This window comes from Sminthopsis crassicaudata, chromosome 1 (genome assembly GCF_048593235.1).
Source record: "Sminthopsis crassicaudata isolate SCR6 chromosome 1, ASM4859323v1, whole genome shotgun sequence".
NCBI classification, from domain to species: domain Eukaryota; kingdom Metazoa; phylum Chordata; class Mammalia; order Dasyuromorphia; family Dasyuridae; genus Sminthopsis; species Sminthopsis crassicaudata.
Window position 1 is genome coordinate 477,415,063 of NC_133617.1, and position 20,352 is coordinate 477,435,414.

Here is a 20,352-nt window from a genome sequence, read left to right on the forward strand (position 1 = left end):
GAAGACATATCACTTCCATTTTGGGTAGAGGTATAAAGAAGGGATTAAGATATATATTGATTGCCCCCATATTTTGGAGAAAAGCAGGAAGTAAGATAACACCCTGTTTTGGGGGGAAAGGAGAAAGACATATGTTGCCCTCATTTTTGAAGGGGAAGTGGTCTTCATTTTGTTCTCTCACAGTAACAGGTTGGAAGTCAGCAAGTCTTGCTTCTGGAAATCCTCAGTTTCAAAGGAAGCACCGTACAATCCGTGCCCTTACCAGAGGGTCTTTGAAATACATGAGCCGCCTGTCATCCATGGTGAACCAGCGTTTCTTGAAGCCTTCAGTTTGCTAAAGAAACAGAAATAAATGATTAAAGCCCTGGCCTTAGAGTCAGGAGAACTGGGTCCTACTTCCAACCATTCTATTAACTTATTCTGGGACTGCAGGCAAGTCACTTCCCCTCAGCTTCCTCAGGTAGGGGTTAGATTAGGTGATTACTAAGGCACCCTCCAGCTTAAAGATTTTAGGAGTCTCTGATTCTAAGATCTATGTTCTCTGTCCCCCAGTCAGTTCACAATTAATTAGGCTGCCAGGAAATTTCAATCTTTTGCTGCCAATTTCTTTTTTTTTCCACTAGAAGTTTTCCAGTCCTGTCTAGCATGAGAAGCACAGAAACTCAAGCTGGAAAGGAACTAAGGGGACACCTAGTGCAGTATTTACCTGGAAATAGTACCCTCTGCCACATACTTGAAAAGTACTTAATCAATATTTGTTTGAAGACCTCTGGGGAGGGGAGATTACTATCCAGTGAAAAAGTCCATTTTACTTTTCTATAGCTCTAATTGTTAGGAGATGGGCAGCTGGGTGGTACAAATGGATAGAGAAACAGACCTGGAGTCAGGGAGATTCATCTTCCTGACAAATTTGACCTCAGATACTCAGTATCTATTCGAACCTGAGCAAGTCACTTAATCCTGTTTGTCTCAGTTTCCTCCTCTGTAAAATGAGCCAGATTATATACTGCAGTTATCTTTGCCAAGAAAAATCCAAATGGGGTCACAAAAAGTTGAATGTGACTGAAAAAACACTCAAAAACAACCGAAAACTATTAGATCTCTAAAAGGGGATCATGGTCCTCAGTTTTGGAACATTGCCATATCTGAGGAAGACAGACCTCTCTCACGTTCATAAAAGGTCAATACAGGGCTGCCTTGGTATCAAACTTTGAGTCTAGACAAAGCGTGGTCATGAAAAATAAATAGTCTCAGTTTAAGTTTCCAAAAAGGAAGGGACAAAGAAAACAGGACTCTAGGGTAAGTTTGTTTTGGGTAGTGAAAAAGTCATTCTACTTAGGTTCCATCCTTGAGAAAGAAGAAAAAGGATGGAAAACCTATATTATATTGCTTGTTGTCTTGGGGAGGGGGTGGACTAATGGAGGAAAGGAGAAAAAAAAATTAGAATTCAAATCTTACAAAAATGAATACTGAGTGAGATGATTCAGGCCAATTCCAATGGTCTTGTGATGAAGAGGGCCATTTGTACCCAGAGAGAGGGCTGTGGGGACTGAGTGTGGATCACAATATAGTATTTTCACTTCTGTTGTTGTTGCTTGCATTTTATTTTTTTTCTCAATTTTTTCCTTTTTTGATCTGATCTTTCTTGTGCAGCATGATATTTGTGGAAATATGTATAGAAGAATTGCTATGTTTAACATATATTGGATTGCTTGCCATCTAAGGGAGGGAATGGGGGAAAGGGAGGGAGAAAAAAAATTAGAACACAAGATTTTGCAAAGGTGAATACTGAAAACGATCTATGCATATATATATATATATATATATATATATATATTTTTTTTTTTCCTTTTTTGAGGCTGGGGTTAAGTGACTTGCCCAGGGTCACACAGCTAGAAAGTGTTAAGTGTCTGAGACCAGATTTGAACTCTGGTCCTCCTGAATTCAGGGCTGGTGCTCTATCCACTGAACCACCTAGCTGTCCCCTATGCATATATTTTAAAAATAAAATTTTTTTTTTAAAAATGAATGCTGAAAATTATATATACAATTGGAAAAATAAAATACTATAGGGAAGGAAGAAAAGGAAATAAGCATTTATTGCACGCTTACTATGTGCTGGGTAGTGGGCTATGTGCTTTACAAATATTATTTCAACTGATTCTCACAGCAACCTTGGGAGGTAGCTGCTATTTTACAGCTGAAGCAAATAGAGGTTTAATGCTCAGGGTCACACAGTAGCTGAGTGTTTACGGTTGGATTTGAACTGAGGTCTTCTTTGTCTCCAGATCCAGCGTGTCATCCATCTGCCTCTTAGTTTGCCATCCATTTGCCCCCGTAAAAACCAATGAAAGCATATGATTGTTCTTTGTGATAGTATATCCCACCTTTGGTCCTGTTTTCTCCATGTAGCCTTCCTTCAGATAGTTTCTGGATAGCTTTGGCACGAGCTATAGTAGATAAAATAAAGCAGAGCACAAAATGTCAGGAAGAGACAAAATATACCTGATCTTTGCTTTTCTTCCTGTTGACCTCCCTACTAATGCTGGGCTCCCCAAATCCCTTCACTTTCCTTGATTTATGGTTGTATGTGTGTTGTTACTGGAGTCTTGGTGGATACCAGTGATGTGTTGGTGGGGGAGGAGTGAGAAATGAGGGGGAGGATTGCCTTTTAAAGATGTGAACAACTTAAAGAAACCACTTGGGTTTCTACCTGGCCACAGAGCCTCGAGAGGTAGATCAAGTGCCACAGTTTGAGTTATTGCAACATAGGGTTAGTTGGACCAGCATTCAAAAAGCCAGAATGGTTCCCATATGTTGTGGTACATGAATGAGGTCAGCCTTCAGAAGTTACCCAGTGACAGGACTTGGAGGAAGAAGGGGCTATGGTCTTCAGACCAGGGGAAAGTCACGGATCAGGGGATCTTAAACTGGTCCACAGACTCTCAAGAGGTTCATGGAAAGATCTCCAGGATCCAAGAGCTTGGATGGGAAATACATATATTTTTATTTTCATCAATTTCCAAGTAAAATACAGCACTTTCTTTAAATGCAGGCAACAAAATGCAGTACTAGCAGAAGCTGTAACTTTCTCACCAATAGAAATTATATTTTTATATCATCTTACAGTTGTGGTAGGTAGCTTGAAATAGTTTTTGGTTATCACTATTTAAAATTATTCTGGTTATGCTGGCAGCAGCTGTATAGCATCTTCCTGTCTTCCCCTATATGACTGATAATACTTTATATTTTATTTTATTCATTCATTATTCTGAGAAGGGGTCAGTAGATTTCACTAACCTATAAAAAAAGAAAGAACTTCTCTAATTTTTAGCTTTCTAAATATAACTGAAAGCTTCTGGAATTAGTTGAGATCTTTGATAAGGAGGCTGTGGTTAGTGAGAGAGGACACTGAGAGAAAAGTGGCTGCCAGGTGGCTTAGCAGTTGTTCAAATGAGTAGACTCACCTTGGGGAGGGCAGCCTTTTGTGACTGCATTTCCTTATTCTCACATTTTTCTGACCTTAACAAAATGATTTTCTAACATCAAAGATTTCCTCTCCTGACTATTCTGCCTGCAATGGCCCTTAAGGGGGGGGGGGGAAGAAATCCTCTAAAGTCAATGAATTCCCTTTTTCAGATTGCCTTCCACATGCTCCATGAACATATCTTGTACATATGTAGTTATTTATAGATTGTTTCTACCATTAGAATGTAAGCTTTTTGAGGACAGAGACTGGTTTTCTCTTTCTTTGCATTCTTAGTGTTGAGCTTGATAGCTAATACACACAGTAAATTACCAACCAGTAGGATTGGAGAGCAGTAGCCCAGATCATAAACATTCTGGATATCTCAAGCAGAGAAGGAAAATTTAAGCCTATGGCATGAAAGCTGTAAGCAAATGTGGAGCTTGTTAACCATTGGCAAAAATAGTTCCTTCCTTCCTTCCTTCTTCCCTTTCTTCCTCCCTCCCTCCTTCCCTCTCTTCCTTCTCTTCCTTCTCTTCCTTCTCTTCCTTCTCTTCCTTCTCTTCCTTCTCTTCCTTCTCTTCCTTCTCTTCCTTCTCTTCCTTCTCTTCCTTCTCTTCCTTCTCTTCCTTCTCTTCCTTCCTTCCTTCCTTCCTTCCTTCCTTCCTTCCTTCCTTCCTTCCTTCCTTCCTTCCTTCCTTCCTTCCAGAAATTTTCTTCTCATTCCGGGATAGCTGTCCCGTAGAAGTCCTGGAGGACTCCACTGTTATTCAATTCTACAAGCATTTATTAAATGCTAATACATGTCAGGCACTGCATTAGGTATTATGGACTGGCACTGGGATTGAATTTATTATTTCATCAGGATAGGAAACTCCCATATGATAGAAGTGGGGAGGAGGGTACAAAGACAAAAATGAAACAACAGCTACTGTCAAGGAACTATATTCTGGGGGGGGGGAGCAACATGTATAAGTAAATAGAAAACACTTGTACAGTGTGTATAATTGAGGTGTGTGACAGGAAGAGGTGACATCTGAGCTGTATTTTTGATTTAGAGGCTCTACATTGCCTTTTGGTTAGTCACCCAGCTTCAAATCTCTTCCCTATTTTAATCCATTCTCTCCTCAGCTGAGTGAGTTTCCTGAAGGGTTGGTCTGAACATGTTAGCAACTCCCACTATTCAGGGTCTCTATTGAGTCCAAAATCAGAAAATCCTCTATTTGGCATTTAAAGCTTTGTATTTCCTGGCTCCTTCTAAGGTGCAATGCAAAGGTGAGGAGGGAGGGCATTCTTGGCATGGAAGAATGGAAGATAGTCTGAACATAAGCATCTCTCTATCTCTCCTTTCCCCCTTTTTTGCTTTTGGATACAAACACATTCTCCCAATTTTCCTTCTAATCACTTACTATTTGATTCCTTGGGTAAGTCCTCATTTCCCCTCTTCCCCACCTCCCATCTTATTCTTTTATTCTTTACTTTCTCCTTTTCTCCCTTTTGGGAATCCCATTTTCTTCAATGACTTCAACTACCACCTCTTTGCATACTTTTTTTTTTGAGTCAAACCTAGACCAAGTTCTTTCGTTGCTGAAAGGCATTTCTACATGGATGTTCTACTGATACCTTGAACTCAACATGAGAACTGAGATTCTCTTTCTTCCCAAAGCTACTTCTCCTTATAACTTCACCATTTCTATTTCCCAAATGGTCTCCTAGGTTTAAAATATTTTGTTATATTTTACCTCCTTTTCTATCACTTTCTCCTATCTTGAATTGGACCTCTCTCCTCTCTCTTCCCACTGACATTATCTTAGGGTAATGGAGTCCATTAGGGGAGTCACCAATCAATCTGAGGAGCTTTCAAACTAATTTTATGAGCCTTTATTTGAAAGCAATCCTCCCCTGCTATGAAGGGTAGAGATATGTGCACTTCTGCCATGTTTGAGGATACAGATAACTTCTGATTATTTTGCAGCTGCCTGGGATACCTCCAGATGGATTAGTTGGCAAGACTCAAGAGGATGGAGTATTGTCAAAGTTTCTTTCCATGATCTATAAAATTGAGTGGACAGATTACAACAGTGAAGAGTAGAGTCAAGTTCTTTTCGAGGGAGGGGGGAAGACTACATCTATACAGTGCTACTCATTGTCCTACCCCCCACTGCCCCAAAGACTTGGTAGGGCTGTCAAAGTAGAAACCCATGGGAAATGCCTAAGTTTGCTCACTTAATCAAAGGAAAGATGGACTTTGTCTGCATTTTGGATTTCCTTCACAGGTTAATTGTACACTGTTTCAAAGTACAATTCTTTTGGTGCAGCAAAATAACTGTTTGGACATGTATACATATATTGTATTTGACTTATACTTTCACATATTTAACATGTATTGGTCAACTTTCCATCTGGGGGAGGGAGTGGGAGGAAGGAGGGGAAAAGTTGGAACAAAAGGTTTTGCAATTGTCAATGCTGAAAAATTACCCAGGCATATATCTTGTAAATAAAAAGCTATAATAAAATATTAAAAAAGGAAAGATCGACTTTTCCCAATTAAAGGAATAGTAGCAACTAAGGAATTGACATAATTCTTTTAAAAATTATTAATTAAATTTTGGGCATATTTCCTGAAGAAGCACATGGCAAAAGCTAGCATGGTCATCCATATGGCTCATTAATATAGTCTATAAGCAATTTTCATGACCTTCTACCTTCTGTGTAAAGGGAGAAGGATTTAAAATTTTCTAGGGCAGTGTTAATTTCTAATAAGAATCTAGGAAAAATCAGCCTTGGGAGCTACTTTATGAGTGACCCTAAGTTCAAAAGCCAGGTGCTGGATGTTCTAGAGAAATAAGGTAATTTCAACCACGCCACATCCATTAATTTCCACATTTATAAAATGAAGAGTTTGTGAAGTCACAGAATGATAGCCTTAAAAGGACCTTGTAGGTCGGCTAGTTAAATTCTCTGACTCATCCTCACCCCCATGCCCTATCTCTCAATTTAGGAACTCTTTCTATGGCAAAAATTCTTAATCTTGGGACTATGGCCTCCTAAAGAATCCTTAAAAAGATTTCAATGTCCATGAAGAGAATCCTACCTTGGAAAAATAAGATCACCCATAGGGTCCCTGCAGCTGAAGGATACCATATCATACAAAAAGTTTAATTTCTTCTAGTCCTTAAGAGCCCAATTACAATAGCCACCCCTAGCTATTATAGTGAGTTATTTGGACAAGGATCCAATGTTACTGCTTAGCTTCTTTTTTGTAAGGATCTCTAAGCCCTCAGAGGATCTCTTTGAAATGAACTCACTAGAATATTGGTGTTATTATATATATATGCACATATATATGTTTAAGTATATGTGCAGATGAGTGTATACACACAGTAATAGGTGTATGCATACATATATGGATATGCACATGTGCATTTGTGTACACACATATACATGCATGTACATACTTAAATATGAGTTTATATATATGTGTGTGTACATGCATAGACATATGTATCTATGCAATAAGCATTTCTGTATATACACATAGATATGTAGATTAAGTATGAGTTCATATGTAAATACACATATATATGTAGATAAAGGTATAGGCATATGAATGCACAGATATATGCACAATAATATTTCTGCATGTATGTATATACCTAAGTTTATGTTTATGTGTATATATATATCTGCATATACATATTTTTATATACAGACATATATATATGTGTAAGTATGTATATATAAGTTTATGCTCTCTTGCCTTTTGTCTTCTTCATTTTCTATGGGTTGAAATATATTGTTATTCTGAGTATTGGTAAGGGAGCAAGGAACCTTGTTACCTATATTTGGGGAAATGTAGTCCCAAGCTAAACTTAATCTATACTTGGAGAATTTCATGGAGTTGATACAGGTAAGGGCATATTCTCTCATTTGGCCCACTGCCCTTACCTGTCAGGGTATTGTCTTTGGTTATTGTAATGGGCTTCTAAAGGGTCTTCCTCTCTTCTCTCTCTTCCCTCCAATCCAATTCTTATACTATTGCCTTAAAATTGGCTTTTAAACACAGATCTGGGCATGTCTTTCATCTTCTCAAAAATATTTAGTGGTTATCCACTGTTTATTAAAAATCCAGTTTTCTTTGTCTGACATTCATGTTTCTACAAATCTGGCCCCTTTCCAGTCCTTTCCAGTCTAATTTCTTATTACTCTCTTCTAAATAATCCAGGCCTCAGCCTAGTGACTGCTAATATTAAAAATACGCCTTTTCCATTTCCTTGTTTTGCTCACACTATGTTCTATGTCTGGAACATCCTCCTTCTCCTTCATTTTTAAACATTTCTTATTATAAAGAAAAAACATCTTTGAATGTTTGAGAATTCTAACTAATGTGATGATAAGCCACGATTTCAGATAACTAAAGATGAATAATGTTACTCACCTACAGAGAAGGGGATGGACTCAAGCCATAATTTTTAGACTTGGTCAATGAAGGAATTTGCTTCATTATTTTCCTCCCTCCTTCTTTCTTTGTCTCTGTCTTTTTCTCTCTCTCTTTCTTTCTTTCTCTTCCTCTGTCTCTCTACCTCTTCCTCTATTTGTCTCTCTGTCTCTATCTCTCTTTCCTCTCCTCCCTCTCATTCAGTGAGGAAAGGAAGGAAGGAGGGAAGAGAAAATAAATACTTGTTAATTGAAAATAACAAAATTTAAAAGTTTCATTTCTTCTGGTCCTCCTATCTTCCATGAAGTTCCTCTCTAATTTCTCCATTTAGGAACAACTTTCCCTCTCAGACCCCAGATGTCATTTTGTTTTACACCTCCTTAGTGGCTCATACAGGAGTCAAGGCTCATACCCTTCATATGGCATTTTAAAAAAATTGTAGTTATTTATATATCTATGTTTTGGGGTAGCTAGTTGGTTTAGTGAATAGAAGACTAGTCCTGGAATTCAGGAAAATTTGAAGTCAAATTTAGCCTCAGACACTAGCTATGTGGATATGGAATATTATTGTTCTATAAAAATGATAAACAAATTGATTATAGAAAGGCCTGGAAAGATTTACATGAACTGATGCTGAGAGAAACAAGCAGAATACATTGAACACAATAACAACAAGAATGTATATTGATCAACTCAGTGGTTCAGTGATCCAAGGCAATTCCAATAGATTTTGGACAGAAAATGCCATCTGCATCCAGAAAAAGATCTAAGGAGACGGAATATAAATCAACACATGCTATGTTCACTTCTTTTTTTCTCATTTTAAATCTCTCCTGTTTTTCCCTTTTGCTCTGACTTTTCTCTCACAATATGATTCATAAAGCAATGTGTATTAAAAATAAATGAAAAAATGAAAAAAAGGGAAAGTTATCCTGCAATATGCATTTTGATATTCCTCAGTACCTCCCCCTAATTTGCTATCAACTCTCCATTTGCTGGGGTTATAGATCAAGGAGAACTAAATGGTATATAACTAAGAATTGATTGAATTAGAAATCCTTAAAAAGGCAAGAAAAACCAATGTGTTAAGTTAAGCTATTCTCAATGGTATTTGAAAATATTTGATATCTACGATAATCCAACAGACAGTAGTTAAAACAATTTTATGTTACTGCCTCATAGCCTTCAAATTAGGAAAAAATATTTAAAAATAATGAAAGACAGTGCTGGTGAGGCTGTGGAGAAACAGGTACATTTATCACTGCTGATAGAAATGTAAACTTGTAGAATCTTTTTGAAGGGTAATTTAACAGAACCACTCTGGAGAACAATTTGAAACTGTTCCTAAAAGGCTAGAAAATCATGTTTATCATTTTACCCAGAAGTATCACTACTAAGCCTGTATCCCAAAGAGATCACAGAACAAGGAAAAGAACCTGCATGTACAAAAATATTTATAGCAGCTTTGTCTGTGGTGGCAAATAATTGAAAATTGGGGGGGGATATCTATTAATTAGAGAATGGCTGAACAAGTTGTGGCAAATGATTGTTGAATACTATTCTATTACAAGAAATGATGAACAGGATGAACAGGATGATTTAAGAAAAAAAAAATATAGCAAAGCCTACATGAACTGATGCAAAGTGAAGTGAGAAGGATGGGGAAGCCATGGTGCACAGTGACAACAATGTTGTAAGAAAGTTCATCTGTGGAAGTTGATACTCTGGATTAATACAATGATTCATGACACTTTCAAAGAACTCATGATGAAAAAATGCTATTTATCTTTAGAGGGAGAACTGATGAACTCTTGAGTGCAAATTAAAGCATAATTTTTCTCTATTTTTCTTGCTTTTTAAATATATGACAGTGAGGTGGCCCATAGGATAGAGCACCAAACTTGGAGTCAGGAAGATTCTCAACTTTCTGAGTTCAAATCTGGCCTCATATACTTACTAGTTGTGTGACCCTGGACAAATCACTTCACCCTGTTTGCCTCAGTTTTTTTAAGGTGTAAATAAACTAGAGAAGGAAATTGAAAACCATTCCAGCATCTTTGCCAAGAAATTCTCAAAATGGCTCTTGGAGAGACTGACTAAAACCACTGAATAAGAAACAAGAGTGGCTAATATGGAAATATGTTTTGTATGATTTCACATGTATAATTGATATCATATTGCTTGTCTTCTCAGTGGGTGGGAAAGACAGTAAGAAGGAAGGAGAGAATTTGGAATGCAAAATTTAAAAAGAAAAAATGTTAAAAATAAATAAATTGAATTTTTTTTAAAAAAAGAATAATTTGGCAGTATATAGTAAAAGTTACAAAAATAACCCATTACAAAATAATTTCACTCTTGGGTATATGCTCTGAAAAGCTGTGTGGTTTTTTTTCTTTGAAAAAGGAATTATCTATTCAAAGATTTTCATGGTGCCTTTATATAATGGAGAGAAACTAGAAAAATCTCATGTCCAACAACAGGGGAAAAGTTAAATAAATAAAATGGAATATTATAAAGCAATTCAAATGAAAGAAAGTAAAGAGCTTTACAAAATAATGCACTGTGAAAAAAAAGCAGAACTAGAAAAATGATTAAAGAAGAGTTAATGAGGATGAAAAGAGAGAATTCTGATAGATATGTGGAAGGAGGAAGTAAAAGCATCATGACACTTTCTGTAATGGAATTAATTTAAGAGTAAATAGACATTAAGCAACTGCAATTGTTTGGAATGATGTTTGAAAAGTTTTTGATGAAACTTTAGAAAAAAAAGATTATTCCCATTGACAAGCATTGGCAAAATGGAACCAATTCCTCACTTCCCCCTGCCTCAGTTGGAGAATGGCAGGACCACATTATCCAATGGAGACACTAAGGTGCTACCTCAGGAAAATAGGAATCAACTCACATCAATATCGCTGGCCCCAGGGAATGCCACTTGTAAGTAATGAAATCGGGCTGCCCGGATAGCATTGAACCAGTCCACAATTTCCTGAGAAAAAGAAGAAAACAAGGTAATGAAACAAACATTGTCAGGAGATTGTTCTTGAGAAACTAGATTTGCTTCTTCCATCCAGGGACCAGTCAGAACTCTGGACAGAGGAGAGAAAGGCATTAGTCAAATGAGAGTATGTTTACTTGGAAGTAATAAGTGAAATCCTCCAAATTGGGAAGGTAATTCCACTTTCAGGGGCTGAATGCTGGCTTCCCTTCCCTTCCTCAAAGACATTTTCCAAAAAGCTTTGTCTCTAAAGAGGAGCTGATTGCAATCCTTTGAGTAATTTTCCTATAAAGGAGTCTGATGAATTGAAGTCTCTGAAATCATCCCATATTATCTTGAACATTTGTGGAGTAAGTCACATTGGCAAAATGCTATTTCCAAGTGACTTTTATCAAGGTCATTTCTATAACATCTCCCCTCTCCCTACCCAGGTACTCTTTTCAGATCTCCCATCTTCCATGAATATTTCCAAGTGATTTCTATCAAGGACATTTCTAATAATATCTTCCTTCCCCCACCCAGGTAATCTTTTCAGATCTCCCATCTTTCATGAATACTTCTGGGACTAACTCCAGATCATCAAAGTCTCATATATCATTTGTTGTTGTTATCTAGTTGTTTTCAGTCATGTTCCACTCTTCATGACCTCATTTTGGTATTTTCTTGGCAAAGATACAGGAATGTTTTTCTTTTTTTCTTCTCCAACTCATTTTACTGATGAGAAAACTGAAGCAACAGGATAAAATGACTTGCCTAGGATCTCACAGTTAGTAAGTATCTGAGGAAAATGCGTCTTCCTGTTTCCAAGCTCAGAATGGGTCACCTACTGGCTCACATTACTCAAGGCCGTATTTTTGACTGATGAAGATCTCAGTCGTTTTTTAGTTGTTTATACTTAACCTAGGCAACTAATTGTCTATGTTGGACATGGAGGCAGAAAAAAACAGAATTCAAACTCTCTCTTAGCTATGTGACTTGCTAGCTATGTGACTAGGCAAGTCATTTCAATTTTCAGTGTTCTAGGCAAGTGTCTAAGCCATAAGTTGTAGAGATGGTGCAAACCTAAACTGATGGGAAGCTTCTTTTAGGTAACAATAATTGCTAGCATTTTTATAGAGATTTAGGGCAGCTAAGCTAGAGTGCATCAATAAGAGTCAATAAGGCCTGACTTCAATCTGGTCTCAAGACATGTACTAGCTGTGTGACCCTGGGCAAATCACTTCATTCTGTTTGCCTCAGTTTCTCATCTGTAAAATGAGCGGGAGAAGGAGATGCAAACCACTCTAGTATCTTTGCCAAGAAAGCCCCAAATGGGGTCATGAAGAGCTGGAAATGACTGAACAATGAATCTTATAAAGATTCATTGTATTTCTTACTTCAAAGCATTTCTTACTTCCTAGGGAATGTGGTAGAAAGTAGGCTAGTTTCAAACGAACCCAGCTATGATCAGTTGTGAATGACTTTACTATTCTCAGCAATACAATGACCCAAGACTATTCTGAAATCCTAGTGATGAAAAATGCTATCCATCCCAGTGAAAAGACCTGATTGTGTTTGAATACAGATTAAGCATACCCCTCTTTTAATTTTATTTTTTTTTAGGGGGAATTTATGTTTTCTTTCACAACATGACTTTCATCAAAATGTTTTGCATAATTCACATGTGCCTTCTTTATGAGGGGATGGGATGGGAGGAAAGGAGAGAATCTGGAACTCAAAAGTTTAAAAACAATGCAAAAAACTGTTGCATCTGTAACTGGGAAAAATAACACTATTTAATAAATAAATATTAAATATCAAATGAGCCCACACCTTTGTTACTTACTAACCTTGTGATCTAGGGCAGGTCAATTGCACTCAATTTCCTTATTTCTAAAAAGAGGGTAACAGGATCTATAATACTTTTCTCTCACTTCTTGCAAAGTTCAAATGAGATGATGCATTTATGATGCTGAGAAATTTCTGTATAAAAATTTCAGAGTGTACTGAGGGCCTTTGACACATCAGAGGCAACTTTAGGGTAGAAGAAATAAATGGTCCTGGGTGGGAGTCAGCAAATCTGGTTTTAAATCCAAATCTATCTCTCCCAAGCTGTGTGAGGTTGGACAAATCACTTAGCCATTCTGTGTATAAGTACTGTTAGCTATAAAATAGGTACAATATTATTTGACATCTTTATTATCAAATGCAATAATATTTATAAAGCATTGCTTTAGTACAATGCTCAGCAAATAGTAGATGCTTCATAATGCTTATTGCCTTCCCCTCCTCAGAGAGAAGTTACAAAGAAGATAATGAAAACAAAGTGATTTGTAAATATTGAAATTTGAAATATATGTCATTGATTCTTAGGATTATTATTATTATGTAAAGAGTTAGAACATGTATCTAATCAATCTTATGGATATCACATTATGTGGAAATGTAGAGAAAGATTCCCAATAAAGTACCACGGCTATAGTATCTCATGAGGGTTTCCAAGGGAAATTTGGAAAGCTTTCATATTAATTCATGCAGACTGGAAATCACAAATGGTGTCCACATCTGGCAAAATATTCACACCTGGATAGTCTGTAGGTGGCCCATGGTTGAGAGGAGCCAAGGGACATAAGGAGGCATTTAGAAAGGGAGCTGAAGAGAAATTGCTGGCTTACATGATGTCAAGAGCCCCAAAAATACAACCAAACTTTATAACCTGCTCTGGTGGGATCTGTGCCAATGAATTGAGCCCCAGATGCTCTGCAGTGCTGCTAATTATTTAAGATAAATGGCTCCTCCTTTTAAAAGTTCTTTCAGGCTTCTCCTTCCCTCCCTCCCTCCCTCCCTCTCTTCCTTCCTTCCTTCCCTCCCTCTCTTCCTTCCTTCCTTCCCTTTCTTCCTTCCTTCCTTCCTTCCCTTTCTTCCTTCCTTCCTTCCCTTCCTTCCTTCCTTCCTTCCTTCCTTCCTTCCTTCCTTCCTTCCTTCCTTCCTTCCTTCCTTCCTTCCTTCCTTCCTTCCTTCCTTCCTTCCTTCCTTCCTTCCTTCCTTCCTTCCTTCCTTCCTTCCTTCCTTCCTTCCTTCCTTCCTTCCTTCCTTCCTTCCTTCCTTCCTTCCTTCCTTCCTTCCTTTCTTCCTTTCTTCCTTTCTAAATTAGACTTTTTATGATGATCTTCATTTCAATTGTTTGTGCAATCTTTGGGTTGCCTAGGTGGGGGAGGGGGGGAGAAGGGAGAGGGGAGGGGAGAGAGTTTATTTATAAAATCCATTTTGTAGCAGCTGAGAGCTTCCACCCACGCTGCAGGGTTACTTCCAGCCATGCAGGAGAGGCTGTAACTGGCACACAGAATTAGGAATTGTGGGGGTTTGGAGGATATCAGGATGGTGTTCAGTGGAGCCCAACACCAAAATGAGGAGATAATTAATAATTAATTAGGTAACATTTATCTAAAGTTTGCAAAGTGCCTCACATATATTATTTAATTAGATCAGATATATATTCTAATTCTGGCTGGCTCTGCATATGTCTCATGCTTTCTTGTCCTTGGTTTCCACATTTGTTAAAGTTTGGAGGCCCCTTGACAGCCCCTCCCTGTCATTCCATTCAAGAATTCTCTTTTTAGCAGGTATGGGTTCTTAACTTCAGGGGCCAAGGAGCCCTCAAATAGATTGAAGGAGGATCCCATTAATTTTAATAGACTGATAATTGCATTTCAATATGATTAAGTTCCCATTATATTTTATTTTATATGTTTAAAGCCACTCTTCTGAAAAGGGGTCCATCTAGCCACAGGCTTCACCAGATTGCCAAAGAGATCCATACCACAAAAATGGCGAATAACACTAGCAAGAGTTGGGAAGTCCAAGGGTGTACAATATTTTCAGGCCTTTTTGATGTGCTGATCAAATTTGCTTTTTCTTGTTGTTTTTTCCCTCTTCCTCTTCATTTTTTTTTAAAAATTTTTTTGTGGTTATATGGTATGGTTCTGTGAGGAAGGTGGGAGAAATTTTAAAAAGTGAAAAATAAAAAATAGTAATAAAATTTTATTTAGAAAAAGAACCTTCCCCCTTGCTCCATAGCACCTCAAAAGGAAGTTATTTAGTCTCAGATGGAATAATTCCAATAATGGAGAGCTTACTACTGCAAGAGGCAGCCAGCTCTAATCTCTACATTTGTAGCTTTTCCTGTTATCCTAGGGAGGCAGAAATCAATAGAAAATCTGCTTCAATTGGTTGGTATCAGATTCTTTGTCTTTCTTAGACCTGATCTCTTTGACCTACAAGCTAAAGGCTGGATTGGGGAGCATTCCTGTGCCCTATGTGGTATGAGCAAGAATCAAATAGGTGTGTGTATTGGGGAGAGGGAATTGGGGAGCAGTAAAGGCCAAATTCCTGTTGGCCTGAAGTCAATTTAGCCTTTCTTCTTCAGCTGCCATATTTTCCAGAAAGATTGGATCCAGGAAACCCAAAATAAGTCAAGGATGAAGCCTCTCCTGCTGACATAATTTCTACTCCTCCCCAGATAGAAGAAGCTTGGATAATTTCAGATATCATAGAGCTACAGGGAACTCCAGTGCTTGCTATATTCTCTTGCCAACCACTAATGGGAAACATTCTGTTGAAATCAAACTGCGGGTACAGATTTGTTTCGAGAATCTCACTGAAATGTTACTCTTCTAGAGGGGACAGAGATACACACACACAGAAAAAGAGAGAGAAAGGGAGACAAAGAGAAATAGAAATAGGGAGGGAGGGAGGGAGAGAGACAGAGAGAGGCAGAGAGAGAGAGAGAGAGGCAGAGAGAGAAAGAGAGAGAAAGAAAGAGGGAGAGGGAGAGGGAGAGAGAGGGAGAGAGAGAGAGAGAGAGGGAGAGAGAGAGAGAGAGAGAGAGGCAGGCAGAGAGAGAAAGAGAGAGAAAGAAAGAGGGAGAGGGAGAGAGAGAGAGAGGGAGAGAGAGAGAGAGAGAGAGAGAGAGAGAGACAGAGAGAGAGAGAGAGGAGAGAGAAAGAGAGAGGCAGAGAGAGAGAGAAAGAGAGGAGAGAGAGAGGCAGAGAGAGAAAGAGAGAGAAAGAAAGAGGGAGAGGGAGAGAGAGAGAGAGGGAGAGAGAGAGAGAGGAGAGAGAGAGAGAAGAGAGAGGCAGAGAGAGGCAGAGAGAGAAAGAGAGAGGGAGAGAGAGAGAAAGAGAGGAGAGAGAGAGGCAGAGAGAGAAAGAGAGAGAGAGAGAAAGAGAGAGAAAGAGAGGAGAGAGAGAGGCAGAGAGAGAAAGAGAGAGAGAGAAAGAGAGGGGAGAGAGATAGAGAGAGAGAAAGAAAGAGAGAGAGAGAAAGAAAGAGAGAGAAAGAGAGAGATTTGCTTTGCGATGGCTCTCAAGGGTGACACTTTCATACTAGACTCAAATAGAAATCCCAAAGAGGGAACCCTCTTTGGATGATGACTGTCCTTTCAGCCAGTAGGGACAGTAAATAGAGCACTAGACTTGGAATTAAGATCAGAATTCAAATCCTAACTCAGACTAGCTATGTGATTTTAGACATTTCTCTCAGAATCAGTTTCCCCTTTCTGGGAAGATGGAATAATAATACTTATTTTCCAGGTTTTTTGTGAGGATCAAACTAGATGACATTTGTTAAATGCTTTGCAAACCATAAAGTGCATATAATTGCTAGCTATTATTATTGTCTTTGGTAAATTTCCATATTGTTACCTTTAAAGAGCTTGCTCCATTATTATTATTATTTTTTCTGATGTACTAATTTACTTCTTAGGAACTACCTATCCCTTAGAGAAGCAATGTAGATTAAAAGGTGTTCTCTATGTTACCCTGTGTCACAAATATCTCTGCCATGATTGTTCTCCTTTCCATCATCCAAGTCACCTCATCTTTGAGATCATTCCCTTCCCCACAGGCACAGGAGTGCCCTAAAAGTTCACTTTTCCCATCTTCTGGGCCATGTTATTCATGTAGGTTCAAGCTATAGAGGAACTCTATGGAATGTTAGAAAACCCGATGCAGAAGTTACAACTGAACTTGCTTCCCCTTCCATGATTTTTAAATCACAAGAGTGACTTGGTTTCCCCCTCCCAAATGAAAATCAAGTCACTCAGATTCTGGAGGGCAGACCTCATCCACATCTGGGTCTGCTAGGCTGAAACAGGATCCTTCCCCATCGCTGGTTTCTTCACTGCTCTCACCTTGCCATCTTCGTGATATACAAAAATATTCCTGGTGCTGTTATCTTTCAGGTAAGTGATCTGGAGGCCATGAGGATTCCCAATTTTGGCTGGCTGGAAGGTGGCATTTAAATGTTCAATCTTCATAATCGCTTTGGGCTCTTTTGCCTAGAAAACAAAATCAGATCTGGTTGGTAGCCAAGAAAACACTTCAGGACCATTAAGGGGTATAGAATTTTCTGAAAAGGATTCCTTGTTCCGAATGTGACTCTCATCACCACTGGCTTTCTTCTCTGATGCCTTAATGTATTTACTCTAATCCCTATCCAACCCTAGCAATGCTGTCTCCGAGTGAATTGTCATTTTCATGTGGAAACCTCCTGTAGGCTCAAGAAAAGTGAGCTATCATCTCAGAAGGCTCCAAATCACTTAGGGCAAAACAAAACCCTCCTTTGGCCCAGGAGAAAAATAACAGAAATGACCAGACAATAGACTACACCTGCTGTCTGCTGCCCGCCGAGCCAAAGGGCTATCATGCTTCGCTCCCTGGTGCCTCATCCTGGAGTCTGAGCTCCTGCCCAGTGCTGAGCTACGCTGCCAAGCCCCTGGGCTCGATATATCCTCAGGCGGCAGTTTGTCGAGAAGTGCTATGTCTGGCTGTCATTGGCATCCTTGTAGCCAGTTCAACTCAGTCCATGGGTGGCGAGCTCTTCTCTTGTCTACCCAGGGACATGTCGCTTAAACACGTCACTTAGCTCCTGTCAGCCCATGGGTCCCTGAAGCACATTTTCCATTTGGGTGTTATTTTTTTTTTCTGCCTGTTTTCAGAATAATCCATCAGGCTGGCCATGAGGTTAAACTGATTTGCTAGTACTGATGGCTGAAAATGCCAGACAGGCTCTCAATCTGTTGTACAAACACAATCTCAGCGTGGGTAGAAGGAAGACTACAAACTACCTGACTCTTTTCTTTTTCCTCACACCTGACTTCTACTGGCTGAACCTACCGCTGCCGAACCACCATTACATGGCCACCGTTTACCTTCTCAACTTTCTGAGGGTGAGGGCACTGCAGGGTTAAAGCTGACAACTTTAACGCAAGCAGTAAATGTGGAGATTATACAAACGCCAGCATGATTTATTTTTCTTGATCAGGATGTGGTACAGACGAAAAGCTCACGCTTAACATTCTCTTGGCAAGAGGGGTGGGACTATGGATGCAGAATGAGGCTTTCACAGACAGACATGAGCAACATATTGGTCTTTAACAATGTCTTTTTGTTACAAGTAAGGATGTTGGGTTATAGGGAAGTATTTAAGATTATATCATATATAATCTTACCTATTAAGAGAATATAAAGAATGCAAGGTAGGAAATTTCTTAATTTTCTTGTTTTCTTAAATAAGGAAACCCATAAGTGGAAGAGATAAGAATTTTGTCTATAAGTTGGATTAGATGGCCGCTAAAGTTCTGGTCAACTCTCCAATTTTGTAAATATAAAGCATTTGGGATGTTAAAAGTGAATTTGAGGGCAAGAAAGGAATATGCATGTTACTTATGATGGGATGGTTGGGGGAAGAAATGTCAAATATATATACAGATATATATTATATAAATTTACATAATTTATTAATATATAAATAACATTGTTGATAATTATACTTGTATGTGCATATGTGAGTATATATATGTATATGCACATACATACACAGATATATATTTTTTGGGGGGGGGGGTCACAAATAAGTGACTTGGCCAATGTCACACAATGTCACATTTGAGCCTAGATTTGAACTTAGGTCCTCCAAGACTAGTGCTCTATCCCATTGCGTCATCTAGCTGTCCAACACAGACACATACACACACATATATATATTTAATAAAGAAAATCTTTAGGTTATATTTATATCTGATTGAATAAGTTTTAATACAATTTAAAAGATACTGTATGAAAAAGAAAATAATGTTTGCAAAGTGCTTTGCAAATATCATCTCATTTGATCTTTACAATAACCCTGGGACATAGATACTATTATTATATCCATTTTACAGAGGAGGAAGTGGAGGCTGACAGTGATTAAGTGATTAGCTCTCATTTATATATTATTTAAGGGTTGATAAAAGCATTGCTGTCCTTGCTAAAATCCTGTGATATGCATAGGCTGTGTAAGTTGTACTACCCTCCTTTTAAAGATGAGGGGCTCAAGGCTCCAGTGGTCTGCTGGGTGGCCCATGGTCAGACCCCCAGTAAGCAGAAGGGCCAATACTTGACTCCAGGCATTGATTTCAAATCCAGCTAAGGAGAAAGTGAATGGCTCCATCTTCTAAGGCATGAGGTGAACTTGCCATAATGTACAGACCTACCGCTGCCCCTCTTTCTTCTGCTGTTCTCAGCATCTGCATTTTCCCCAGACTTCTGCTGTTAATTAATATGACAGCTGCTGAGGTGGGGGAGGGGTGGAGCTCAGTGATGAATGCACCCAAGAAAAAAGTTGATCTTAATTTGGGGAAAATTTTTTTTTTTAACTTTAAAGAAATCATCCAGTAGAGACAATTGAAATTAGCAGCAGACAGATCTGCAATCAGGAAGACTGGAGTTCAAATACAACCTCAGTTAACTTACTAGCTATGTGATTTTGGGCTAGTCACTTAACTACCATCTGCCTCCATTTCCTCCTCTGTAAAATGGATATAATAATAGTATCTAGATTGTGAAGATCAAAAGAGATATTTGCCAAGCATTTTGCAAACATTATAGAACAACAACAAAAAGAATAGTTAGTACCTCCCTTCCAAAATAACCTTCTTTTTATTTTGTACATACTTACATGTGAATGTGTTGTCTCCCCTGACAGAATGTAGGCTCCTTGAGGGCAGAAATGGATTAATTTTTGTTTTCCCCATTTCCAGCAAGCAGCAGGTGCTCAATAAATGCTTGGACTTTGTGTAAAACTAATGACTTCTCCCAGGCCTTTTATAGGCTATTGTTATGTCTGACTCTGTGACCCTATTTAGAATTGTCTTGGCAAAGATACGGAAGTGGTTTGCCATTTCCTTTTCCAGCTTATTTTACAGATGAGGAAACTGAGGAAATAGGGTTAAATGACTTATCCAGAATCACATAACTAGTAATTTGTGCTTACTCCGGGGGCAATCTCGGTGGCTCCATAGATAGAGTGCTAGGGTTGGAGTCAGGAAGATTCATCTTCATGAGTTCAAATCCAGCCTCAGACACTTTACTAGCTGTGTGACTCTGAGCAAGCTACTTAACCCTGTTTGTCTCAGTTTCTTCATCTGGAAAA

General features: G+C 38.5%; 1 protein-coding gene across 1 annotated transcript in view; it reads right to left on the reverse strand.

Moving 5' to 3' along the window:
• Positions 1-20,352, reverse strand: part of ADAP1 (ArfGAP with dual PH domains 1) — a 168,408-nt gene that overhangs the window by 7,528 nt on the left and 140,528 nt on the right. Inside the window, exons 6-9 of the mRNA XM_074281106.1 lie at positions 17,072-17,218; positions 10,810-10,893; positions 2,388-2,450; positions 263-334 (exon numbers count right to left, since the gene is read on the reverse strand). Of these exons, the coding sequence (XP_074137207.1) occupies positions 263-334; positions 2,388-2,450; positions 10,810-10,893; positions 17,072-17,218 (366 nt within the window). The remainder of the gene's footprint in view (positions 1-262; positions 335-2,387; positions 2,451-10,809; positions 10,894-17,071; positions 17,219-20,352) is intronic.